This window comes from Acartia tonsa, chromosome 4, assembly GCF_053477335.1.
Source record: "Acartia tonsa isolate MP-2025a chromosome 4, ASM5347733v1, whole genome shotgun sequence".
In the NCBI taxonomy this organism is placed as follows: domain Eukaryota; kingdom Metazoa; phylum Arthropoda; class Copepoda; order Calanoida; family Acartiidae; genus Acartia; species Acartia tonsa.
Window position 1 is genome coordinate 14,563,754 of NC_137263.1, and position 27,744 is coordinate 14,591,497.

General features: G+C 32.9%; 4 protein-coding genes and 1 long non-coding RNA gene across 6 annotated transcripts in view; 4 read left to right on the plus strand and 1 right to left on the minus strand.

Moving 5' to 3' along the window:
• The window catches only part of LOC145316199 (uncharacterized), an 8,427-nt gene extending 4,934 nt beyond the window's left edge, over positions 1 to 3,493 (plus strand). Inside the window, exons 8-9 of the mRNA XM_080156554.1 lie at positions 2,689 to 2,795; positions 2,965 to 3,493. Coding sequence (XP_080012680.1) covers positions 2,689 to 2,795; positions 2,965 to 2,989 — 132 coding nt within the window. The 3' untranslated portion in view covers positions 2,990 to 3,493. The remainder of the gene's footprint in view (positions 1 to 2,688; positions 2,796 to 2,964) is intronic.
• On the plus strand, positions 3,475 to 10,516 carry LOC145316200 (protein ABHD18). 2 transcript variants are annotated; one of them, XM_080156555.1, is made up of 11 exons: positions 3,475 to 3,563; positions 4,573 to 4,689; positions 5,104 to 5,216; positions 5,640 to 5,713; positions 6,039 to 6,213; positions 7,210 to 7,316; positions 7,878 to 8,039; positions 8,599 to 8,673; positions 8,999 to 9,170; positions 9,525 to 9,672; positions 10,098 to 10,516. In XM_080156555.1, exons 2-11 carry the CDS (start codon positions 4,580 to 4,582, stop codon positions 10,207 to 10,209), a joined length of 1,248 nt encoding a protein of 415 aa, XP_080012681.1. In that variant the 5' UTR covers positions 3,475 to 3,563; positions 4,573 to 4,579; the 3' UTR covers positions 10,210 to 10,516. The 2 variants fall into 2 exon arrangements, with proteins under 2 accessions (XP_080012681.1, XP_080012682.1); XM_080156556.1 differs by lacking the exons at positions 9,525 to 9,672; positions 10,098 to 10,516 and adding an exon at positions 9,385 to 9,482.
• Positions 10,478 to 15,913, plus strand: LOC145316203 (glucose-fructose oxidoreductase domain-containing protein 2). Its single transcript, XM_080156559.1, has 10 exons — positions 10,478 to 10,587; positions 10,804 to 10,929; positions 11,372 to 11,461; positions 11,964 to 12,035; positions 12,368 to 12,507; positions 13,068 to 13,145; positions 13,563 to 13,744; positions 13,911 to 14,178; positions 14,704 to 14,887; positions 15,286 to 15,913. Exons 2-10 carry the CDS (start codon positions 10,849 to 10,851, stop codon positions 15,343 to 15,345), a joined length of 1,155 nt encoding a protein of 384 aa, XP_080012685.1. The 5' UTR covers positions 10,478 to 10,587; positions 10,804 to 10,848; the 3' UTR covers positions 15,346 to 15,913.
• Positions 15,914 to 16,541: 628 nt separating this feature from the next.
• On the plus strand, positions 16,542 to 17,124 carry LOC145316206 (uncharacterized). Its single transcript, XR_013878338.1, has 2 exons — positions 16,542 to 16,788; positions 16,919 to 17,124. It is a non-coding gene; the product is annotated as an uncharacterized LOC145316206 (long non-coding RNA).
• A 1,947-nt stretch (positions 17,125 to 19,071) lies between these two features.
• LOC145316207 (A disintegrin and metalloproteinase with thrombospondin motifs 9-like) overlaps positions 19,072 to 27,744 on the minus strand; it is a 48,407-nt gene continuing 39,734 nt past the window's right edge. Inside the window, exons 44-53 of the mRNA XM_080156562.1 lie at positions 27,340 to 27,531; positions 26,352 to 26,446; positions 25,412 to 25,467; positions 24,651 to 24,691; positions 24,391 to 24,479; positions 24,086 to 24,187; positions 23,478 to 23,566; positions 22,770 to 22,861; positions 22,223 to 22,327; positions 19,072 to 19,457 (exon numbers count right to left, since the gene is read on the minus strand). Coding sequence (XP_080012688.1) covers positions 19,359 to 19,457; positions 22,223 to 22,327; positions 22,770 to 22,861; positions 23,478 to 23,566; positions 24,086 to 24,187; positions 24,391 to 24,479; positions 24,651 to 24,691; positions 25,412 to 25,467; positions 26,352 to 26,446; positions 27,340 to 27,531 — 960 coding nt within the window. The 3' untranslated portion in view covers positions 19,072 to 19,358. The remainder of the gene's footprint in view (positions 19,458 to 22,222; positions 22,328 to 22,769; positions 22,862 to 23,477; positions 23,567 to 24,085; positions 24,188 to 24,390; positions 24,480 to 24,650; positions 24,692 to 25,411; positions 25,468 to 26,351; positions 26,447 to 27,339; positions 27,532 to 27,744) is intronic.

The window sequence follows — 27,744 nt, forward strand, 5'->3', positions numbered from 1 at the left end:
ATATCAATAGGCAGCATATATTCTTATGTTATTTCAAAGCTACGTTATACACAGTGGGATCCAGTGGGACATCCAAAAAATTTAAAATTGACTTTTATCTATCCTAGGAATTAATAATGGCTGTAAGTAGACAGCTAGAAAAGAAATTTTTTAAAAATATTCATTTTTGGCGGATTTATGCAATTTTTAAAAAAGGTAGTGAAAAATTTCTTTTCAGTTTTGATGATTTTCCAGATTTTTTTACACAATTTTTTCAAAGCAACAAAAAATACATTTATGTTCATCCTATGAAAATAATTTTTGATTGAGGTACTTTTCAGATACCTGTACCAATGTCTAATTAAAGAAAAATTTAAAAAAAAATATTTTTTTGGTGGTGTAAATTGACATTTTGTGAGAAAATTTCACCAAAAATATTAAGATTTTTAACCCCAAAAAATCAGTTTTCTCCATTTTACCCAAAAACGGCCAGGATGCCCCGGGTTTTGCAATAATAATATTATAATGCAACATGTATTGTGTTTAAAACAGTTTTCATAACCTGGGGCCTTCCGTCCGTTTTTGAGTAATTGAGCATTTTACATTGCATGGTTTGAACAATTTCGTTCTCGTTAATTTGAAATTTTCCCTCGTTAGAGGGGGAAGGAGTCATTTTAGAGCTCAAAGTCATCTCTGCAATGTTTTCCAACTTTTTGAGGCGGAACTTTCTTTACTTATGCATTATTTGCCTCCGGCCAACCGTTTCGCCGTTATTTGCCGCCGTAGGTGTGATTTTTAACGATTTTTGCCGTTCTCGCGGTTTTAATGGACATTTAAGGGAACAAGGAGTCCTTTAAAAAAGATGACTTATAAATACTTTTATTTTAGCAATTAAATTTGCTAAATTTCATGTGTTCTGAAAAAAATTGTATTTCTAACTGGTTTTGGTTAGCAGAAATTCAAATTCGGGGATTAATTATAATTTGCAAAAACATTATATATGCGTCTGAGAGAGAGAGAGAAATATACGTTTGAGAGAGAATATAATATAAGCAATTATGTTTATATTCTTTTACAAACTTTAAATGAAGATAGCTAGGCTTAGAATAAAGGTATTAACACAAAATCAAAAGTGTTTTTAAAATTATGTTATTGTTGTTTATATCTGTAAAAAAAAAACATTAGAAAACATGCCTTATTAGTGTCCTATTTTACTTATACTGGACCTACCTAAAAATGCCGGGACTCGAACTGGGTGCACCTGACGCTATATTCCTGTTCACAAACATTGTTTGCATTGAAGAAATATTTACATAGACGTTTATTTTGTTAAAATATTCCTATCCAAACTAAAGTTTGAAGGTTTATAGATTTTTTAAAAATAGGGTAGCTTCGCTCCTCAAAAACCGCCAGACGTACTTACCAAATGCACATTAGAAGTTAACAGGAGCAAAATTTATGTTATTTTTGAGTTAAAGCAAAAGAAATTACATCATTTCGTCAAATATAAGCTTTTTTATTGATGTTTACTTTTGTCTACCCTTAATGTCCCGTTTTTTGGCAAAAGATCCCACTGCAGGGGTGTATAATATATTCTGCATGGGATCCCCTGCTCAGAAGGGGGGGAAAAAAATAAAAAATAAGTGGTTGGAGGGAAAAAAATGTAAAAATTAAGAAAACTGAAAACATTTTTTCCATTTCGCCCCCCTCCTTGGTTAAAAAAAAACTAAAAAAAATGTGTGGTAGGAGGGATGAAATAAATAAAATATAGAGTTCTTTAAATATTTTTCTATTTTCCCCCCTACTTTTTAAGAAAAATCTAGGGGGGGAAAAAATAAAAAAAATTGTAGCAGGGGAAAAAAAATAAATCTTGTGCAGAATATACACCCCTGTCCCACTGTGTTATACATGTATTTTCACAATCATGCTAGAGTTAAGTTGATCCAGGTAGCTAAACTCGCCAAGTAACCTAAGGGGGGGGGGGGGTTAATGCAACCATCTCGTAATCAGTGAGCAAATGACACTTAGAATTCGAATTTCGATCTGAACTTTTGCATGAGTAATCCTTGGTAGGTCTATTTTCCCTAAATCGAACAAAAAGTTGGAAAAGTAACGGCTAGCGGCTCAGCCGTTCAGCCGTTTTTTGCCTATTTTCAGGGTAAATCCATCATCAATTACGTAGGAATCAACTTTTTAAAACATATTTTTGATTTAATTCATGTTAAATGATAGCAATAACCAATTTTAAAACTTCTAGTACCAACAGCTACCGTCTAGAACCGTTTGATAGCGTTTTGGAGTAGAAAAGAGTATTATGTTGAGAGAGGTTTCGTGACTAATTTGCAATATAGATATCAAACAAATGGCAAAACAGATGAGCCGCCAGCCGTTAGCCGTTACTTTTCCAACTTTTTGTTCGATTTAGGGAAAATATACCTACCAAGGATTACTCATGCAAAATTATAGATGGAAATTCGTATTCTAAGTGCCATTTGCTCACTGATTACGAGATGGTTGCATTAAAAAACCCCCCCTATATTTTACAGCAAGGAAAGCTGTTCTACTTTATTGTCTTTAATTATGACAATGATAATGTAGAGATTCCTTTATTTCAAGTTGAGAAACTTATAAAATTATATGAAATTTGACATGCTTTTTATTATCTCTACATTAATCCACCCTTCCTTTGTAAACACCTTATACTTTCAGGAGAGTCCCCAACATCGTGAAACAATAGAGAAAAGAATATTGATGCCAACATTTGTGGGAGATGTTCTCATGTTTCCAGATGATCCTCTGGGAAGACACGGCCCCAGGTATGTCTGGCGACATCATCGACGTTTTCATAGAATATTTTTTTCCCTAGATATATTATACTTTTAAAGTTGATACATGATTGGGGTTAACAAAACTGGTTTAATCTTTTAATTTTTCATTTTAAATATGTCTATAATACGATGCGATAAAAAACTATTATGCTTTTAGGTTGGATGAATTTTTGAGGTTCTGATGATCTTGAAGAGACTGCTTAGCTCAAACATCTCTAAATACCTGAATAAATTACCTACCGAACGAGTTTATTTAAAATAAATTATTGTAATGGATATATTATTACTTGGATGTTTAACAAGATTTTAATGTTCTCTAATAAAAAGAAACCCGCCTATGGCTAATATACCAACACCCCCTATTCACCCCTTTACCCAATCCTCTCTGCTCCTACTGGATAAATGAACTGACCAACAAATAAGTTCCATGTTAGTAACATAAACTCGCTCCCATGTCATAATCCATGTATATAATATATCTATTATTATTGTTGATTGTTTAAATTGACAAAAACGTAAAATTTAATGTTTTTTTGTATTGATTATTTTTATTGATCAATGCAAGTAATAAATGACAAATAAAATGTAAACATAGGAACATATATTTAAATGTTATCTGTGATAAAATTTCTAACATTGATGCTTGAAAATTATAATTTTTTTATATGAATATCAACTATTGCAGATTAAATGATTTGGATATTGGTGTATAAAAAAGCTGATTCCATAACATATTAAGTTGGTTGGATATAAAAGGTAAAACATTTTGATTTGTATATGTGATTGGGCAGTAAGATATATAAGTTTTCCGGAATTTTAATGTTAGGGGGAGATTTGAAATCTGCATCAAATTTTAAGGATTTTTTAAAAAATTCGGTATTTGTATAATTCTTTATCTAAGAGCGGAAATGCATTTTAAGTTAATTAATTTTGACCAATAGGATAGGTGGATTTTAAACTACCTGCGCTCTAATTGGTTGAATGATGTACGCCATCCAATCAGAGCGCAGATTTTTTAAATCCACCAATCACAGATGCCAAAATTAATTAACTTAAATTGCATTTCCGCTTTTAGATAAAGAATTATAGAAAAAACGAATTTTATAAAAAATCCTCAAAATTTGATGCAGATTTCAAATCTCCCTCTAACTTTAAAATTCCGGAAAACTTTTATATCTTATTGGGCAGATACTCTGAAGCTAAGATATGTCCGTCCATACATCATATTAGAGTTGGTTGAGAAAATTATTCCTTGTATTATTAAAGTTAAAACCATATAGATTACTTAATCTAAGCTACTTTTACAATTACAAAAAATTTGACCCTACATTTATTAATATATATCTAGGTACCTAATAGTTTTTAAAGAAAATTTTATATACTTTAATGCAGCTGTAACTTTTCTATTTAAATCTTATATAATATCGGTTCAGTGTTTAGCTAGATAAATGGATAAGTTATTACTTAAATCTTACACCAGATTTTCATTTTCTCTAATAAAGTGAAACTTGCAGCAGCCTTAAATAACGACTCTCCCCTTCCATCACATTTACCCCATACTCTCCCCTCCACTGACCAATAAACGAATTGTGTTAGCAACCTAAATTGACGAAAATTTTAACCTTGTCATAATATCCACGTATATTCTACATCTATTGCTAGATATTAACGGACAAACAAATAAAAACCTTACATCTCTATAATATGTCTTCAATAATTATTGTCTATAAGTAAACATTTGTTTCAATTATAATATATTTTTCAGAGTTAGAATGTGTATGTTAGAAGCAAGTAGACTTGATCAAGTTTATAGATCTGTCCTTCTTTCTAAGTTTTTCACAAAGGGATGGGGCAAACCAAAAACTTTAGAAAAAGTAATAAGGTAATAAAATTCTAAACTATTTAGAAATAATTTTAAGACTTGACTTGTTAATAAATCCTAAGTTAGGTTTTTAAGACAAAAAAGTCGTCTACGTTTAAATCAATCAATTAAAAATCTCGTTCAACTATGTTAAAACCCCAAATCTGTGGTATGTTAGGTTTGTTATTTGTATGATCTTTATTTTGTATCCGATTATATAAAGTAGTAAAGCTTTTGTTGTCTGAAGCTAACTATGACTAATAACTAATGAACTGAAAAAGTTAGGGAACTTTACATAGGTCCTGGGATGGTTTTAGGCTATTTTATTTTAATATTAAATCATTGCTATGATTTTAAGCTTTTTTCTGTTTCCGTCTTCCATACAGATTCCCTAGATGCTAGGGATGCAGCGCCAGTGTAAAATAAACTATTTAGATTAAGAAAAGAATTTGGAGACCGGGAACTGGCGCAAAAATATTTTTCCTCGCTAGATGTACCTGTTAAATTAAATAAACAAGAAACACAAGATGGTTGTGTCATAATTGATGGTAAATTCTTTTTTGAAATCTTGCATTGTTGTCATAAAATAAAGCATTCTAGCCACAAAACGGGCTGTCAATATATTGCTATTAGATTGTGTTGCAATGAATTCCTATTTCCAGAGTTAGTTAAATGTTTTTTTACTTAAATACTTTGATTTATCTTTTTTTGATATTAAGGATGGGTGGGGATGTTATTAAAATACAAATTTTTCTATAAAGGGGACTATGCACGAACGAGAGCAAGTGATTTCAAGAACCTTCCAGCAGTGATTTAGAGTTTTTTTGCCTCGACTCACTATGCATATTGAAACTTTTTTCTCAAAATTAAGACCATGGAAAACCATTAACTTTTTAAAAATAATTTATTTCTATGCAAAAGAACTTGCTCTCGTTCGTACATAGTCCCTTTATATTATCATGTTTTTTTAGGAGAATTTAGTTCCCCGATATGTGACCTTTTACCTGGTATTTTGCCACAAGAAGGGCATATTGCATATTTTCAGGTGAAATATTTATCTGGTTTTTTAAAATTAGATGATTCCTTGGACAAAGTATAATAATGTTATGAGCCTAAATTCTGTATAATAATAACGCCTAAAAATGTTATTACGTCATCTTTTTAAACCATACCTAACAATAGATAGATATATTATTACTTGGATGTTGCACCAGAATTTTATGTTCTCTGACAAAGTGATGCTCACAGCAGGCTAAAAAAATTATACTGATAAATTAATGATGTTCATATTAGCAAGCTAAATGACGAAAAAAATTTGCCTGTCAGTATCTCCATGTATATCTTATAACTATTACTATAACTTATATCAGGCTGTGTTACCAGAAAAATGGAAGAATAAAGCTGACGACAGAAATCATTGGATGGAGGGGAAGAGACCTTTAGTTTTACATTTTGCTGGCACTGGCGACCATTACTTCTGGAGACGACGATCCTTGATGGCCAAACCTTTAATTAAAGAAATGAATGTTGGTTCTATAATTATAGGTAGGAAGATATTAGTATGCCTTTTTTTTATTTTATTCAATAACAATAAACTTGCTGTAAGTTGAAAGTCATTTAGATGTGAACATCATGAAATTTTTCCTTTGCTTCAAAGGGAGGGGGCGAAAGTGACACTTTTTGAAACCAAAGCTAAAAGTCAAAGGAACTCAACTAAAAAAAGAGTTACAGGTCTGACATTTTGCATGGCAGTTGCTTTATAGGGGTACAATATGGAACTGTGAAGAAACGGCGGCACAACCGCCGAAAACCGCCGAGAAAAGGCAAAAAAATTTCGGCGGGAAACGGCGGTTTTTGGCGGTTGCGCCGCCGTTTCTTCACAGTTCCAAATTGTACCCCTATAAAGCAACTGCCATGCAAAATCTCAGACCTGTAACTCTTTTTTTAGTTGAGTTCCTTTGTTGACTTTTAGTTTTGGTTTCAAAAAGTGTCACTTTCGCCCCCCCCCCCCCCCTCTTGTAGAGCACTGAATTCCTTCCCTTATTTTTAATTATGTTTGAAAGGAGGTAGTGTTTTTCTATTTGTTTATTATTCCAGGTTAGGTAAGGTCAGATTATATTGGGTATTAAGTAGTCCCGTATGGTTAGGACTTTTTAAAGAGATTAGGGGAAAAAACTGCGTTCCATCCCTTTTTTCAATATATTTAAAACATCATCGCTTAACAGACACTCTGTGTGAAAGCAAAACTTGCAAAGCCATCTTAATATGAATGGGTTTTTTAAATGTCCTAGGACAAACGCAGGAGTGGACACTTAACCTATTTTAAACCATCTTTTAGGTATTTTAAATGTCTAACCCCTGCGAGGGGGGGGGGGGGGCTTATTTGTATATTCATATATTAACCTAACCTATATAGTAAATATATAATTCGTTTAATATTTTAACACTCCTGCGTTTATCCACTCCGACGTTTGGGACTCCGTCACTTGTCCTGGAACCTAACTGTAATTAACCATTACTTTAAAATGTTTATTATTGTAGAGAATCCTTATTACGGACTGAGAAAACCCAAGGACCAATTTCGATCTTCTCTTCACCATGTCTCTGATCTGTTTGTCATGGGTGCTGCTAATATTATTGAATCACAGGTTAATATACAGCATTTTTATGTCTGACTTGATTGTTTTTTTTCTCGGGGGTACAAACCGTTTTGTTTGTAATTTTTAGTCAGTGGATTTTTATGGTAAGTGGTCTGTTCTATTTTTTTCTCTTGTAAAAATTGTTGAAGGTTTAAGGAAAAATCTTAAATTGTTTTTTGGTTTGACAAAAAAAAATGAAAGGCAAAAAGTTCGTCTTCCCGAAGAAACCTCCCTATTTATTTAGCCATTTTTGAGGTCCTATGAGAAGTTTCAAACATCTTTAATTTTAGAAAATGATGCAGATTATACGTGAATATTATGACAGACGAAAAATTGTTGTCAATTTAGGTTACTATTTCCCCTGTCATTTATTGGTCAGTTCGTTCATCCAGTAGGATGGGAGGGAGTCGACTGGGGGGGAGGGGGTCGTTTTTTTTTACTCAGATACAGTTTCGCTTTATTGGAGCATGATAATTTGGTGTAAGATCCAAGTATTAATAAACCCATTTTTTAGAATTACTTTAATTATTTTTGAGTGATTATCAACGTTGATTTTCTGCTATTTTTAAGGTGCTGTTAAAATGGGCGGAGAAGCAGGGATTTGGGCCACTATGTTGTCATGGTATATCAATGGGAGGCCATATGGCGAGCCTGGCTGCATCAGCCTGGAATAAACCTGTCTGTCTCGTCCCCTGTCTCTCATGGACCTCTGGAAGCGTCACTTTTTGCCAGGTGACACTCTTTTTATTTTTATGATTGTGATAAGTAGAGGGAAAACTAATAATTTAAAGCATAGAATGCCTTTCCATATGAGTACAGTAAAGCTTTTTGGCAGGATCGAGACTCCTTTTAAGCATATTTTTGAAGGAATTTAGTAATTATAAATATTAAACCTCAGGTTAACTGGATTAATCCCATGTCAAAAAACATTTTACATGAAAAAGTAGGGCTTTTGGTAGCGAAACTACTTTATGATCAACTGTTCACCCGTCAGTTAGTAACGCTATGGTGAAAATGAGATTTCCTCGGCATCTATTTCAGAAAGACGACGGAAATTTATTGAGAAGATTCCCCTTCCCATACCAATAAATAACCACTATATAATTTACTTTGTACGTCAATCTGTCAGTCAAGCTACAAAAAATTTATATTAAAACATGTGGAAACAAATTATCAATGATTTCTATAAATGTTTTCTTGATCTATGACCGTTGTTCTATTCACGTTTTTTTGTTCTTCGCTACTTATGGATGTTGTCATCCTTTATAGATAAACATTTACTATGTTTTAGGGTGTAATGGCCAAAGCTTTAAATTGGAAATTATTACATAATCAATACGAAGATGTTAAAGATTATAAAGATAAGGTAAATTTTATTTCATACCAAATATTTAACATTTTAGTCCGCAAACCCAAAGATATCTTAAACAACATGTCATATTTTACAGTGTTTAACAAAGAAAAATGCCTATATGCTTCTACGTCTCTAGGAACATTTGACGGAAAAGTCGACACTCCACTTTCAAAAAAAGAATATTTTTTTGGAGGCGATTTCTCTTGAGATATTAGAGATACCCTCTCTCAAAATATAAACTATCTCTGATCTAATAAAAAGCTTCGTCGTACAGGAGAACCAAAAGCACACAGGCTGACAAGCTGTTATTTTTTTTCAAGGATAAATACTTCTTTAGGTATTACACCTTATATCAAGTCCTGAGTTCAAGTTTGACAATGGAGGCTTTTCTGGAGATCAGTTCCTGCGGGACAGTTTTCTGGCTCCAGATTCCAGGGTCAGCCTCACAAACTTCAGAGACATGAACACGGAGACAAGCACTAGGACTGGAGCTTTTACTTTCATGAGAGGTAAGTTTTATTGATGGATATAGGATATACCTGAATATATTGACAAGTGAAAATTTTTCGTTAATTTAGCTTGCTATTATGAACCTCATTGGTTGGTCATTTCGTTCATCCAGTGTACCCCTAGACACAGCTTATTATATTTAGGATTGATGGATGAGTGTACACATCTTGGTAACTACAGTGTACTCCTGGACACACAACTTATTATATTTAGGATTGATGGATGAGTGTACACATCTTGGTAACTACAGTGTACCCCTGGACACACAACTTATTATATTTAGGATTGATGGATGAGTGTACACATCTTGGTAACTACAGTGTACTCCTGGACACACAACTTATTATATTTAGGATTGATGGATGAGTGTACACATCTTGGTAACTACAGTGTACCCCTGGACACACAACTTATTGAAATAGTAGCCGCACAATATGATGCATACCAACCAAGGAAAAGTGTCAAACCTTTGGATCAACTCTGGCCAGGCTCCAGGATCAGGTACAAATAAATCCTTATAATAAAGTACAGTGATTGCGACAAGTCATTAAAGACAGCCTTCCCCTACAAACACTAACAAGTGAAGTAAAACTTATGTAGTTCAAAACTTATTATTAACTCATAACTTGTTTTTTTTAATAATTAAATATGTAGGTATGTTTTCCCTCTAAGAGCATAATCGAATACAATAAAACCTCACTAATTTTGAAACAAATTGAAATAAGAGGGGGAGGGTAGTTTTTCATTCATTTGTTCATTACTTTAGGTCAGGATAGGTTATATTGGGAACTTGGTAGCCCTGCAGAGGTTAGGCATAGGAAAAGGAACCCTGTCTCATTATTTATTTAATTAAAAAAAATATTGGGGGTTTCAATGCTGGAAATGCACTTTCAGGAAAAGAATCAAATTATTTTTTAACTATTTAGGTATTTAGCTCAAGGCCATGTGTCCTCCTACCTCTTCCATCAAAATGTCTTCCGAGAGGCTATTTATGATTCTTTCAAAACATATTGTCAAAAATATGAAAATAAAATATAACATAGAATGTGCAAATTTTCTAGTCAACATAAATAAATGCTTACCTATAGATGTTATAAATAAAAAAAGCTCAAGCTTTACCACAAAATATGCATGTGATAGAAATTAAATAAAAAATAAAACTTATTATTTATAGAAATAGTCATTTTACAGCCTACATAGATCTTATTTTTTTGCTTTTTAATTGGAACTTATAAACTAAAGATATGTTTAAGTATCTTAATTCATTATAATTATTATTTTTTATGAATTTATGATTTAAATGAATGTATATGATATCTTATTGTTCCTTTTTGAATTTTGCAGATGTTATAATGTGACCCATATTCTAGAAGTTGTGACAATAAAAATAAATTGTGATACAATGTGACCTGACTAATCAGGAATGGATATATTATTACTGGATACTGCACTAGATTTTCATGTTCTCTAATAAAAGATTCTCGCAGCTGGCTAAAATGACGATGTACACCCATCCTCCCCCTTTACCTCATTTCCTCCCATCCTACTGAACTGACCATTGTTAGCAGCCTAAATTGACGACAATTTTTCCCCTGTCTGTCTTAATATCCACGTATATTATACATCCATTCCATCAGGATATTTGTGTGTTGCCTGTTACTTACAAGGAGGGATGTGATGTGCCCTCAGCTGCCAGGGGTGGCAATATTTGGCACTAGCCCGCCTGTTTTTGTTATTGTTCCAGCTCTCAGGGATAAGGTGATTATTTTGGGTCATCTCAAAAAACGCCTATCTCAAAAAACGCCGAAAATACTCTAAAATACTCTATAATTACTAAAGACCGTCTGCAAGTCCGTCAGAAACATTTTAGGGCCAACTTGATTCCCTAAGCTGCTTGTCAAGATAGACGCCTGGAATTTTTAAAATATTCCTTTAAATTTTAATATATGGGCTAACAAAACTAGTATTATTTTTAAGGTATTATTTTGATTATTCGTGGAAAATTGTCTGTATTACTATGTTATACATAAGTTTCATTATGGGTGAGAACCGGCTCTAATCAGTTTCGAAGCCATACTGGAAATATTTCTAATCCTTTCCAGCCATAGACTTTATGTATAGAAAAATGTTCCATACTTTGTCATGATTCTAACTTGTGCACTTGATTTGAAGTATACGATAATGTAATTTAAATTTTCAGGGTTTCCGCGTGGAAGCAATATGGGGTCGGAAACTTGGGGACGTAGAGGCAGCTGCTGATAAACTAAACATTCCATTTTATACAACCCAGGTTAACTTTTTTTATAACAGGAATTTATAATACACTGAATATGAACTCATTATTTTTGATTTCAAGTGGGATCGTACATTCTAAGATTTATTCAGGGATCTAAAGGGATAAGACAATGGCCGATAAATTGATCTAATCCCCAATGATGATACACAATTCTTAAGATTAAAATCAGTGGTTGAAACGTTTGAACACTCAACTTAATTAATCAAGCAATCAAAATTCACCAAAGTTGGTAGGCCAACGAATAAGAATACGTTATTATAAAACTTTGGGGTCTAGTGTAATAAATAGCCCATAGTCCCCTCTTTCTCTCTGACATTTGTTAGCCTTTGTATTTATATTTATTTATTTAACTTAAAAAGTTAAAAAACATCAAAGCCTTTCATACGAATTGAAAATTTAGCGAGGGAGGACAGCCATTTATGATACTAATTTTTAAATTTTTAATACCTATTTATAATTTCCTATAATAAATAAACTTGTGCTATGATGTTTTTAGATAGATGAAGTAGTATTAAGAAAAGATGTTGATCTCATTATCATATTTACCTCACCTAACCTCCATGCACAGGTACACTGGGATAAGTTGATTGCAGATTAATTTAACTTCCTTCAATAAAGATTGTTTGGTAAATTAACTGTATTTTCAGGATTGTTGGGAGCAATGTAGTTTTAATAAGTTCAATTTACGCCCAATGTTTACCAGTTACTAAAGGCAGAATTTTACACAATTGTAGAAAAGATTTATTCAAAATCAATTGATTCATCTTTAAATACCTTATAAGGTGTAATTTTGACAAATCTGCCAAAAATACTGTTACTTAGTTTTAAATCTTCCTCGTCAAATTAATAATATTGTTGCTGCGCTAAAACTTAATTATGGACTTTATTATTCTTGTTCAGATAAGTGTGAAAGCGCTGCGGATAGGGAAGCATGTTGTGTGTGACCGTCCTGGCGGCCTCAATCAAACGGAGGGCCTGCGTATGGTCCGTGCAGCTGCCTATTATCCATCCTTACTCGCCATACTAGCTTATAGTCTAAGGTAGAAAGAATTTTTAAAAGTGATGCTTTTCTATAATTAGGCTTTTTTGATATATTCCTATCATCTGATATTTTAGATACTGATTCTTAGGACAAGGTACAATATTATAAAGCAGGGCATCTATTGTCAAATCCTAAAATTGAAATTATATGTACAGTATCCTGTATTTAGCAATTTTTGCAACAAATTTATGTACAATTTTGTTTAGACTTACTAATTAATGTTCTAATTATATGTTTTGACACTCTATAAGAGGTATTGTTTTTTGTCCTGTGTTCTGATTTAAGAGCTTTGCCTTTATGGGTGCGGTCATCCTTGTTAAAAAAACAATTAGTCACTTAAAAGATTCTCCAATGTGGCTCCAAATCCGATTAATTTCTGCTGGAATAAAAGCAACATGAAACAAAATGATGCATCTTATAGTATAATAGACAAGTTTCCACTAAAAGGAATTGTTAAATTAAACCCAACAAATAAACTTCTATTTTACTTTTCATGGAAAACTGTTTAAGATGCGATGCAATACATTTAACATTAACAATGAACAATATTTTTTTTAGATTTTTACCGAATATGTCTCTTTTGAAGAAACTTATTCATGAAAAACACATTGGTCAAATCAAATTATGTGATATCAGGTGCGATTTTAAAAAATTTCTATCTATTTTATTCACTGTTAAAAATATAGATATAAAAGCACTATTTTATAATTCAAATTAGGTATAGAAAACACCATCTATTAAAAGTAAAATTAGTTTTTATTGGGGTCCCTATGTCAGGGACAGTCTTATCTAATGCATGTATTGTGTGATTTCCGACAATTATGATTAAATCTGGAGTGCTAGCTGGTATTCGCAAAGTGCTTCGCTTTAATGGATTTCATTAAACTTACTTATGCACGGGAACTTGAAAATGAGTGTTGGTTTTGAGGACTGAGATAAAAAAGGAGAAAGCATCAAATCCTAATTTTTTTCCAATGATATCCCCTACACATTCCTCTCGCACGGTAATGTGTTCACTGTTCAGTAGTAACTTTTAATTTTCTGTCAATTTAGAATCCTATGTGGAAGCTTGCTTGATAGAAATTATTCTTGGCAATGTGACTCAACCATGGGAGGTGGAGCTCTAGCCCTGCTTGGCTCCAACCTGATTGACCTACTCAGCTACCTGGGCCTGGGAAGGATTCTCAGGGTTAATGCTACACTTAGAACACTTACACCAGCCACTTCTTCGATTGGTAAGTTTTATTTCTTCAGTAAAACTTGTTTATCATATTCTATAAGCCAGTCTTACAATGGATACTTACATATTTCAAAAATTTGAATTTTTGCATCTGATGTAAGACAAAATTTCATTCTTGTAAAATGTGAATGAAATGAAGTTATTAGGTATAATTTGTGTAGGAGGTATCCGCGAGGTAACCTGCGACGACCTCTGCGTGGCGCAGCTGCAGCTCAGCTGCGGCGTCCTGGCCACCCTTAACATCAACACCAACCTGCACGGCTACACACAGGAGGTGGTGGTGTGCGGATCACGCGGTCACCTAATAGCCCAGGGCGGAGACTTGCGGGGCCGCACAATTAAGGAGGAGAGGGAGGAGGTTTTGTATATTGATGTAGAGGAATTAAATTCTGAACAAAGCTCGTCATCTACGTCACCCTGTCTAACAAGGTAAATTCATTTCCAATGTTTGTTAAAAATATTTCTCATATGTGTGTGTGTGAAGTCATAGTTTTTTAGTGTTTGGACCTAAGTAGTCATGTAGTAGGACGAGACATTTTCATATCTGCTAGGGCCAGTTTAAGCTCCACATTAAAGTACATGCTAAATTTTTCATGACATGCTAAAGCATTACAGTGCTTTATTTATGCTAGTTCACATTCAACGTATTAACAAAAAATTGCTCTAAATAAAACAAATTAACCAAAGGAAAAATTTAAAAAATATGCATTTACTTTTTTAAAGCCAATCTATTTGATTTTTTTAATGCCCATATTTGCGATTACTTTTACTACACAGAAATTGCTAATGTTTACATTTACAAAACCGCTTGCTTCATTTTATCAATATCCATGGCAGATCGATATAGGAAATGGTTGGTTCCAACTTTCAATTGTTTTTAACTCATAGTGCTCCAATTATCCCTTATAAACTCTCATCATTAATGTCTGATATTGCTGATATTTGTAAACTTAGGATGCACGTGAAAGGATTGATGCGACTGGCCAGCTACCTGCGGGACAGGTTCAGCCTCACCTCTGATTCTGGACAGCCTCCCCTGGACATCAGCCTTGAGCCTGCACACTTTGACCAGGGACTTTATATTCAGTCTGTTATAGAAGCACTTAGAAAGTCAAGTCAGACAAGGCAGTGGGAAAAGGTTTGTTTTGTTTTGTTATGAAACCTCAAATATCTTCTACTGTCTTTATATTAAATTAATAAATAAGGATCTGTGTCTGTCTGTCTGTGAGTGTGCCTCTGACATACCGACAGACAAGTAAGTTATTAAAACTATTTGTCGATTAAAGAATAATGTTAAGTTAATAGAATATTATATATCTAGGACATACGTGAATAATGATATATTGACAGGAGAAAATTTGTCTTAAATTTAGGTTGCTAATATGGACCTCATTTAATGTTAAATTCATACATCCAGTAGGATGGGTGGTATGGGATAAAGTTGATGTATTGTTATTTTAGCCCGCTGCGTGTTTCACTTTATTAAAGTACATGAAAATCTGGTGTAAGATCCAAGTAATAATAAATCCTTTTCAGGTTGAGACCAGTGATGAGGAAGGTTCAGACTCTATGGACTCCTGGTCCTCTTTTCCATAAACATATCTCACCTCAGATAGGACATTGGACGAGAAATTATTCTCTTCTTTAATTCTACCTTTGGTGGCTACCTAATTCAGGGGATAGGATGGATTGTAGATTAATTTGACCGCCATTGTCCTATCTTGCATTTATTTTATTGTTGAGTGTAAGGAATTTTTCCTTTTGTTTTTAATGATAAGAAGAAATGCAACCATTATATTAAGATTGAAATATGAGGTCTTAATATGTTGCTACCATAGTTATTTATTCTTTTTGGAAATAAAAGGTTAAAAAATGCAAATAGTGTTGAAATAGCTTCTCCTAATTTTTCTCCTACAATTTCTATTATTTTAACAATATTAAAAACAAGGATGACGACATCCATAAAAGCGAAGCTCTGAAATGGAAGGACAAACGAACATTAACACTTGTAGATTGTCAGAACTGAATTAGCAGAATATTAATGCATCAGTACAAACAATATTTTAAGAAAATTTGTTGCAAAACTGCATAAATAGAGGATACTTTTTAAGGACATACTTACATTTTTGGGACTTGTTTATAGAGATGCTTCGCTTATAACATTGTACCTTGTTGTAATAGGAATAATTTTTTTAAAAATCAGAAGAATCGGATAATTTTAACACACAAAAATTTGTTGTCAAAAAAGTTAAAAATCGACATGTTTAAAATGGACGTACGGACATTCTGGTATTGTTTATAGATTTGCTACGCTTTCTAAATTGTACCTAACTACTATAGGAATCATCATGCAAAGTTTGGAATCGATAGGACAATTCTAACCTGTTTAAATTAACGAAAAGAGCTAACTCTCTGTGACGGACGGACATTTCGAATTATAGAGTAGCTTCGCTACTAAAAATAGAATTGGTGATAAACTTTGAAAACTAACCATCGCCTTGCATTAATTTACATACTGTGCTTTTAACATGAATCAAAACCAGTTTTATAATACCTGATTTTTTGTACAATATATAATAGTACGTTCTTTGATTAATTTTTAACGTTAATGCCATATGAAAAAATCTTTCATAAAAACGCCATAATTACTGTAATAAACGATTTAATGATTAATTACATAGCTTCATTTAATTAGTTAATTATTGCATTAAAATCAGTATTTGTTGTTTTAATTAAACTAAAATCATAGTAAAAAAATATTATTGCAGCTACTCTAAATTTAGCAAGCTTTTTAATCAGTGCATTTTTATGTGATTATTTTAGATTTTATTGTAATCCTTTATCTTGCTGTGCTATTGTGAACATATTTGTTCTTCTTAACATACTTTTTATTAGTTTTTCTTTCTAAGTGAATAAATCAAAATGAAGAAACCAAGATGCAATTGTTATAAATACTATTCCAGTATTGCTATGAAACCGAATAATATCCGCTGGATTAGAACCGGTTCTCAGCCATACAGAAAAATAATGTATAGCATCGTATTACAGACAATTTTCTACAAATATTAAATATATTGTTAGCCCGGGCCTTTAGCCCCTGGGACCGCTGGGGGCTAACCAAACTGATTTTAATCTTATAATTTTTTTTTATTTTAATATATGCGGAAAGCTGTCTGTAATACGAAGCGATAAATACCTATTTTTAAATGTGGATGTTTTAAGATTTAAGCAGTATTCCCAATAAACATTATTGTTCAACAAATTAAAAAATTGATAATTTTATACGACTTAAAAATGATTAAGTTTCGGGCCTAGAATTGTAAAATATATTTGTTATTAAGTATTTGATTATACTAATAAAATTAATAAAAATAAGTATCTTTATTTCTTGAATGAAAAACCCTACTAATTAGCCATAAGTGCAAGGCCACCAACTCATCATAAGTTGGTTGAGCTCTCTGGTCGAAATTTTATTCCTTACTCGTCATGGGGTAATGGCGCAATGGGTAGGGTGTTGGCATGATAATTTAAGGGTTCCCTGTTCAAGCCCCGACTCTTGCAAAATTAACTCTTATGAATAGAGCCATACTGATGAGCCTTAAAAGGGCGAAACACTGTCAAGGGGCGATTCGTCGCATTTTTAAAATGGCGTTTGATAGGTTAGGTTATATTGGGTTAGGTGATTGCCCCACAGGGTTAGAGCCCCCCGCAGGGGATAGAAATAGGAGAAAAGCTACTGTGAAAAATACGAAATAAGGAGCGTATCCACGAAAGGGACTATACCCTTTTAATCTGAGGTGGTAGATTTGGGATATAAAGGGTGTGCAAAAAAAATGCGGATTTTGTAACTTCATGTTATTCCATTAAAAACGTCTTATTTCGTTTCCTTATGCTACAATTAATATTTTTTATCGATCGATATTCCATAAATCACTAAAGAATCCATCGAAAACGTATTTAAAAAGCGATGTAAAGAGAGAGTACTAACTCTATCGGTGAAATGAAAACGAATGAGAATATAAAAAACGTTTTGATTTAAAGTAAGTTTTAGGAGATTTCAACTCGTGTGACGGCAGGTTATAGAAACGTGTCTGAAGCGCAATTTTCGAGAATGCTCCGTAATTTATTGCAATCGATCAATAAAATAATATCAAATTCCTCTTAATTCAACAAAAAATGGCCACTTTTTTAAAATTGAAATTGCGCGGCTTGTGTTAATAGTAGAAAAATGTTATGCATATCGTTAGAACCGCTAAGAAGTCTATTTTTTAGAAATATAAAAACGATTCCTCTGCTACGTATAGTTTAGGAGCTATATGTTAAAATGTCTCAACTGACTTAAAATTTGACTTGCGTGTAAATTTTGGGACATTTTACCCCCTAGCTCCTAGATTATTTGTAGCACAGGAACCGTTTCTTATATTATATGCGTAACATTTTTCTACTATTAACACAAGCCGCGCAATTTGAAATTTAAAAATGTACGTATCAATTTTAGCAAAATATCTTCTCTAATTTTTAGTTATATTTTAAAATTTACTCGCTAGTCAAGTTTCACGTCAGTTGGGACATTTTAACCCTTAGCTCCCAAACTATACGTAGCACAGGATCCGTTCTTATATTTCCAAAAAATAGAGTTCATAGCGGTTCTAACGATATGCATAACATTTTTTACTATTAACACAAGCCGCGCAATTTCAATTTTTAAAAAGTCCGCATTTTTTTTTTGCACACCCTTTATATTGATGTATCGAATCATTTCTTTATTCTTAAAATTTTGATTTTATATAAATTGTTAAATGTTGAATGAAGAAAGTAAACATTTAATCAACAATGTTTTATTTTATTAATTTATATTCGACTAAAACATAATTTGGTTATTAACATGGAGAAATAAAGATGGCAGTTAATTTTACAATATAGAGAATTTTTTACATTTTAATATACAATACAAAATGGAAAGATGTAAGAATTAATATTAAACTAATTTAAAATACAATTAACAGTTTAACAATTTTATTAGAAATGTAATACAAAAACACATTTTTTAGAATACGATAATGATCAGGGTGTGAGTAGGGACATTAAGCTGCTAAGTTTTGTAGTTCCCAATGTCTTATAAATAATGATTTCTTATTCGTTGTTTTATAACTTTGGGGACTTTAATTAAATTTTAATTAGAATATTCATTAAGTTAAGTGTCCAAACGTTTAAACTACTTTAAAAAGAAATTTAGAATACATTTATACTGAATTAAGTATATAAAACTTTTTTTAGGGTTGAAAATTTTTTGGAATAGATTAGGTAATTCTTAATTTATGGCAATTTGTAGAATTCATTAAGTGATTATGCCAATTCTTTCAAGTCTTCCTTACCAAAATGGGAATTTTGTTAATTTTATGAAGAGTCTAGAGGGGGTAACCTCCCCACCCCTTCATTAATAGGCTTCGTATGAAAAAAAAGTACATTTGAGAAAACACAAACGCTAAATTAATGGATATAATACGTGGATATTATGACAGGGAAAATGTATTCGTCAATTTAGGTTGCTAACACGGAACTCGTTTGTTGGTTAGTTCGTTTACTCAGTAGGAGTTGAGAGGATGGGTTTAAGGTTTTGGAAGGACATCTAGTTTAAGTCCCAGGTGATGTTCTGGAACACAGGAGCCACAGTATCCTCCACATTTACCGTTCACTACCTGGTTATCCTAAATAATAGATTTAGTACATCTAGATACTCAGACTAGAAGACTCCTAATCCGGAACACAGTAATAGTGTCTGACTGATTATGACGTAACAAAAAAAATTAGCCAATGAGAGGCAGTTATTGACCAATGGTAAAATTTATAGTTGGCTAATTTTTTTTGTTACGTCATAATCAGTCAGACACTATTACTGTGTTCGTAATCCGTTAAACATAAATAAATGATATTAGATAAACACCTTCGTTTATTATTTTACGGACGATTAATTCTAATAATACAAGTGACGAAATTTTTCGGCGATATAATTTTCCGACAGCTAACTTTATCCTAAGAAATTCAACCATTCAAAGCTGCCTTGTTTTATATACTTTGTCATATTCTTTACATTATACACTAAGATATATAAGTTTTCCGGAATTTTAAAGTCAGGGGGAGATTTGAAATCTGCATCAAATTTTAAGGATTTTTTATTAAACTCGTTTTTTCTATAATTCTTTATCTAAAAGCGGAAATGCATTTTAAGTTAATTAATTTTGACCAATAGGATAGGTGGATTTTAAACTACCTGCGCTATAATTGGTTGAATGATGTACGACATCCAATCAGAGCGCAGATTTTTTAAATCCACCAATCACAGATGCCAAAATTAATTAACTTAAAATGCAATTCCGCTTTTAGATAAAGAATTATAGAAAAAACGAATTTTACAAAAAATCCTTAAAATTTGATGCAGATTTCAAATCTCCCCCTAACTTTAAAATTCCGGAAAACTTATATATCTTATTATACACGGTATAATTTACAAAAGAAAAGCTTTACCAACTCCAACCCAGGTGGTGAATGGTGCTACAATATATAATATGTATTACCTGTACTCTATGTAACCAAATACTTGGTCTATTACCAACTCTAACCCAGGTGGTGAATGGTGCTACAATATATAATATGTATTACCTGTACTCTATGTAACCAAATACTTGGTCTATTACCAACTCTAACCCAGGTGGTGAATGGTGCTACAATATATAATATGTATACCTGTACTCTATGTAACCAAATACTTGGTCTATTACCCACTCCAACCCAGGTGGTGAATGGTGCTACAATATATAATATGTATACCTGTACTCTATGTTACCAAATACTTGGTCTATTACCAACTCTAACCCAGGTGGTGAATGGTGCTACAATATATAATATGTATACCTGTACTCTATGTAACCAAATACTTGGTCTATTACCAACTCTAACCCAGGTGGTGAATGGTGCTACAATATATAATATGTATTACTGTTGTACTCTATGTAACCAAATACTTGGTCTTTTACCAACTCTAACCCAGGTGGTGAATGGTGCTACAATATATAATACTAGCGGCTTCGCCCCTAGCCTCTAGGGGCTTCGCCCTATATAGTTATGGGAAGTCAACCCTGCTTAAAAAAATATTCAAAAAATTATTCTTTGTTTAATTACTCTGTGGTAAAATTAAACCCAGGCTGTGCTGCTTTATGCACAAAAATTTTAATTTGTACAAATTAAACCCAGGTTGTTTTAGTATACACAAAAATTTCAATTCGTAAAAATTAAACCTAGGTTGTTCGCATACACAAAAATTAAAATTAAAAAAAATATTTAAATTTTTTTTTGGGGGGGGGGATTCATGGGGGCTTCGCTCCATGTTGCAGTGGGGTTCCCCCACCCCAATTACTGGGTTTTGTTTAAAAGAATAAAAAAATTTTGGAAGTGGGGATATTTTTATTTGGGGGGGGGGGTTCCCACCCCCCAAGAAAATAGCTTAAAACCACCAGAGGACCAGTAGGTATATTCCCAGAAGGGTAGAGCCCAATTTGATCAGCAGTTACTAAAATTTTACAAAAAATGTAAAAAAAAAAATTTTGGAAGTGGGGATTTATTTATTTTTGGGGGGGGTTGGGGGTGTCCCATCCCCCCAAAAAATAGCCTAAAACCACCACAGGACCAGTAGGTATATTCCCTGAAGAGTAGAATCCGATCGGTTTATTGGTTACCGAGATCTTAAGGGACGGTCAGACAGACGGACAGACATCAAGCTACTTTGTATTATAGATGTATACCTGTTCTCTATGTAACCAAATACTTGGTCTATTACCAACTCTAACCCAGGTGGTGAATGGTGCTACAATATATAAAATATATTACCTTTACTCTATATAACCAAATACTTGGTCTATTACCAACTCTAACCCCGGTGGTGAATGGTGCTACAATATATATAATATGTATACCTGTACTCTATGTAACCAAATACTTGGTCTATTACCAACTCCAACCCAGGTGGTGAATGGTGCTACAATATATATAATATGTATACCTGTACTCTATGTAACCAAATACTTGGTCTATTACCAACTCCAATGGTGCTACAATATATAATATGTGTACCTGTACATGTACTCTATGTAACCAAAGACTTGGTCTATTACCAACTCCAACCCAGGTGGTGAATGGTGCTACAATATATATAATATGTATACCTGTACTCTATGTAACCAAATACTTGGTCTATTACCAACTCCAACCCAGGTGGTGAATGGTGCTACAATATATATAATATGTATACCTGTACTCTATGTAACCAAATACTTGGTCTATTACCAACTCCAACCCAGGTGGTGAATGGTGCTACAATATATAATATGTATACCTGTATTCTATGAAACCAAATACTTGGTCTATTACCAACTCCAACCCAGGTGGTGAATGGTGCTACAATATATAATATGTATACCTGTACTCTATGTAACCAAATACTTGGTCTATTACCAACTCCAACCCAGGTGGTGAATGGGGCTACAATAAGTCCAGTTCCTGTCAGGTTGATACTAAACTGGGCCTAAAATAGTCAATTTTTTTCGGACACACAAACTTTTGGATTTATTTGCTGCAAGGTTTATTCTAAATCGAAAATGTACTTTTAATTGAGCGTGTCCTTTCATATGGGTTCGGGGAGGGGCAATTAACAAAAAAAACCAAGAAAATAGGTTTAAATTTGAAGAGAGGATAACAGTGTTCTAACTCAACGTTTCAAGTATCTTAAAAATTGCAATTCAAATTCTTTAATAGTAATTTAATAAAATCAAGCCATAAAAAGACGAAATTAAAAATTCGCCAATCTACAAATTAAGCCTAAAATAAATTTAGCTTATAGGTTGTTAAATAGTCACTTTAAAGAAACAAGAGAGAATTCAAAACCATCATAACAGAAGTACACACGTAGTGAGAGTATGATAGTCCTGTACAACCCGCTAATAAAATGTCAAAAATGCTGCCATTACCTGTGGACAATTAGCCGCGCTGTAACAATCGCCCGCCTCTCCAAAAGGTACATGCTCACCACTCACTTGCTCAGAAAAGGTAAAATCGTGGGCTGAAAATAAAACAGGTTAATAACAAGGATTATATCGTCCAAGGACGTTTGAACTTTTTTATTTTGAGGGGGGGGGGTAATATGTCGGGTTCAAAAGTTTAAAAGGGTACTCTAGTGTATTTTTTTTAAGTTTTATAGTTTGAGGGGGGTAAACACCCCTTCATCCCCACTCTTGGACGTCTATGATATTTTCCATCATTACATTAAATCAAGTTTGTATAAAATACTGTTGTTTGTGACATAAAATATGCCCTAAAGGAAATTCTTTTTACTTCAGTATTTACTAAGGATAAAACATAGTTCTTTCATCGAGGTATAATTTTCTTGTTTAGAATAACAAAGTTTGAAGTATTATTTGGAAACCGATTAATTAGAACTCGTTCTCAGCCACACTGAAAAATCATGAATAGCAACGTATTAAAGACAATTTTAACGAATTATAAAATAAAAATCATAATATCATTACCAGTTTTGTTCGGCCACTCGGTTCTAACAAATCTGGTTTAAATCTCAAAGTTTTTCATTTAAATATCCACGAAAAGCTGTCTGTAATACAATGCGATAAATAACTATTATTACAATTTACTTAATGTATAAAAAGATTATGAACACTTACAATTAATGGCCAGTGAAGTAACGTTGATTTTTATTTTTCTCCACCTTGTTAAGCCTTGGCGTGACTCATCTGTTGTACACTCACAATCACTGCAAAAAAGGAAGCGTTAAGCTTCATATACAACTAACGGTTACGCTTCTAGAGGACTCTAGGGGTCTTTGAAGGAAGGGGAGGGGGAGTCGATTCCCCCCTGCTTTCAATTGGTGTTTTCAGAAGAAAAAGTAAAATCAAATTATTTGTGTGGGATAATTTTTTTATAGGAGCGATTTTTCTTTTGAGGTTGGAGGTACCCTCCTCCACTGCACAGTAAAGGAGAATCATATTGGTTCAGTGTTACACGGATCTTTGGGCACAGACTGAAAGACACACACACAGACTGACACAGATCTTGATACTTTTATATGGTTAAATGATTTCATCCAATGATACTAGCAACGAAGATTTTGACGAATAATTACCTAAATGCTAGTTTTATTTGAAGAAATTATCTATAGCTGACTTATTAAATATGAATTAAATAAGGAAATAAATTTTTTGCCACAGTGTACTGTACACGTTCCAACCAATAATATGGCAGATTGTCCAGATCTACTATATTTTTTACAAACCTTTTTCTGGTTCCATTATGAGGGCAGGAGTAAGGATCTACAAGACGTTTTCCATAAACTTCAGAGTAATTATCCCACTGGTCTGTTTTCAGAGTAATGTACTCCTTTGGGAATGGATATATGATAAACTTGGATATATTGGCAGGGGAAAATTTGTCGTCAAATTAGCTTGCTAATATCGACCTCATTTATTTGTCAGCCGGAAGCAACGGGAAGGGAGGAATGGTTATTTTAGAAAGCTGCGAGTATCACTTTATAAGATTACATGAAAATATGGTGCAACATCCAAGTAATAATATATCAATTCCTTTGGATATGATGTGTTCATGTTATGACAGTAGACAGATATATTAGTTCCAGCTAACAATAGTTCATATTCTCCATCCAGGTTGGTCTACAAAATATACAATATACATGAACATTATAATACTATTTCTAGTACGGCTTCGAAAACAACTAATATCCGCTGGATTAGAATCGGTTCTCAGCAATACTGAAAAACTATGTATAGCATCTTATTCCAAACAATTTTTTACAAATATTAAAATATAATGCACAGCCTTACCTTTAATTCATTCTTTACTTCTTGACAACTTTCATAACCGCCTGAAATACAGAATTAAAATGTAATAAAAGGAGGAGTAGGTTGAGCCAAAAATCCGTAAAGGTTATGCGATTTGGTTAAAAACAGTAGTAGAACGATAAAAATTTTAGTTTACTTTTAAAACTTTTTTTTGTCTATAGTTCTTTTCAATATGAAATACACACATTTAGTGAATATTACCGTTCTACTACTATTTTTAAGCCTTAAAACTCACACCTTTTCGGATTTTTAGCGCAACCTACTCCCTTTATATCAGGGATCGGAAGCCTCACGTAAGCCGCGTGTAAGCCTCAGTGAAATCGTGATTTTATCACTATAAAATTCAGCTGGATGTATAAAACGACTCTTTAGCAGACAATCCTTCTTTCTAAAATTTTTTTTTCTGCTCACAAGCAGGTTTAAAACTGAGGCTTATGCGCGGCTTACGTGAGGCTTCCGATCCCTGCTTTATATAACTTTATCAATATTAAAAATTTTGTAAATAAAGTATGATTTAAATTTTATTTTACATTAATGGACTTGGATCTTACACAAGATTATCATGTACTCTTATAAAGTATCATTTCCCCTCACCGCCTACTGAAAGAACGAGCTAACCAATAGATGATAGGGGAAATAGTAACCTAAATTGACGATAATATTTCCCCTGTCATAATATCCACGTACATTCTGCATCCATTATTCTAATTTTATATTGCATAATAAATTTTGATTTGACTTACATTTTTTTGCCGGACACTTTCTTCTCTTTCTTGGTTTCTTTTCTTTTAATACTCGCCTTAATATGAAAAAAGTGAGTTGTATAAAAACAAGGATTACAACAAGCGAAGCTTTTATCAGAAGGGATGACAAACGAGCAATAAATTTTGTAGAGTGTCAGAACTTAATAAGCAGAACATTAATTTGTGAGTCTAAACAATATTGGACAACATTTGTTTGAAAATGGCATAAATTCAGGATACAATTAAAGGAAATACTTTCATTTTTAGGATTTGGTTATAAATATGTCTTGCTTATAATATTGTACTTTGTTGTCCTTTGAATCATTACTTCTAAATTCAGATGAATAGGATAATTGATTATGTCAAACAAAAAATTGTTGTCGAAAATAAGCATGTTTTGAATGAACGTACGGACTTTCTGCAAAGCTTCCGAAATCGTATACCTAATTGGTATAAAAAAATCGTGCAAAGTCTAAAATCGATAGGACAATTCTAACATGTTTAAATTTACTAGAAGAGCTGACCGTTTCGGACGAACGTATGGACTGACTGACAATAATTCTAGAAAGGCTTCGCTTAAAAAAAAAAATTTTCCTTTTCGGGGAAATATTTACTTTGTACTTTGCAATATTTAGGACATTTTCTAAGAGCATGAAAATATTTGAGTTAATATAAACAATTTGGATCTAGTGCAGTTCACGTTAAAATGTTTCTGGCAACGATTATAACCAAAAATCGATGAACTTTAAGTGCTGCTGGCTGCCAAACGGCTGAACGCAAGTGTCATGCCCGCACACAGTTTTAAGCGGCACTACGGGTGCTTGGTTGAACGTATGTGATCATGCTGGCAAAGCCTTCAAAGTTCATAGATATTTGGAGATAATCGTTACCAGGAACATTTTACCTTAAACTGCATTAGATCCAACAATTTAGAACTTACTTGCATAACTTATTTCTCACATTTTTGCCGTTTTTGTCGACACAGTAAACTTGACGTTTTTGCCTTCCCTTCTTTCCACATTTTCTCCTCTCACACTACAAAAATGGATATAGGATATATGTGGATGTATTGATAGGTAAAAATTTGTCGTCAATTTAGCTTGCTAATATGGACCTCATTAATTGAACCTAGTAAAAGTGTCTGACTCTGATTATGACGTAAAAAAAATTTAGATAATGAGAGGCCAGTATATACTATAATTGACCAATGGTAAAATTTATAGTGGCCTCTCATTGGCTAATTTTTTTTACGTCATAATCAGAGTCAGACACTTTTACTAGGTTCCATTAATTGGTCAGTTCGCTCATCCAATAGAAGGTAGGGGGGTGGATAAAGTTGGATGATGGTAGGTACCGTTACTTTAGCCAGCTGCTAGCATCACTTTATCAGAGAACATGAAAATCTGGTGCAACATCCAATTAATAATATATCTGTTATTACAAATGTAAATAAAAAGATTGCTTTAACTGTTTATGTTATATATTTATGTATGCAAACTAAAACATTCCTAAAGGTAAAACTTAAATTTCAATATGTTTGATTTAATTTATCTGTATTGTCTATGTTTCAACCTTTGCAATCATCAAAATATTAGTTTTACATATATGAAAAGAGTTGAAAAAGCTAATTCTAAGGACAAGAATCAAAAGCTTTGTTTAAGTCTAAAATACATAATATTTCAAAATAATTTAAAATTGCTGCGCCAAATATATCGGATAATGAACAAAAAACGAAGTAGCTTTTTTCGTCGCATTTTCACAGTAGCTTTTATCCTATTTCTAGCTCCTGCAGGGTCAATTTCCTATCACTGTTTGGCAATCATTAACATTTACCTAACCTATCAAAAGCTGTGTAACATGTGAAAAATAACGAAACCCGCTACTTTGTTTTCTTTTCATGATACAAAATGTCTCCCATTATTTCTTACCAGCTGCCATTCTCCGACAGACCAGTGCAGGGCAGCCCCGCAGGAATCCACAGCACACGAGCGCACCTCCACGGGCTTCTGGGTGGAGTTGCAGCCCCGAGGAGTTTCGTCTGGATCCACCCATGAGTAGGAGTTGACCCTGTGACATGAGACTCGTCGGGTCTGGATTCCACGCCCACATGTGTGACTACACTGAATAGATTAGGTTTGTGTAATACACATATTTATTATATGTAGGTAAATAAATATAGCAAGTTTAGATGATCAATCCCTTAAAATAACAATAAGAAACAATTATTGGTTAAAAAGTGTATACGCTATGGTAAGAAGGAGGAGTAATTTCATCTGTATAATAAATGTTTAACTTGTAAAATAAAAGTTATTTATCGCATCGTACAATAGACA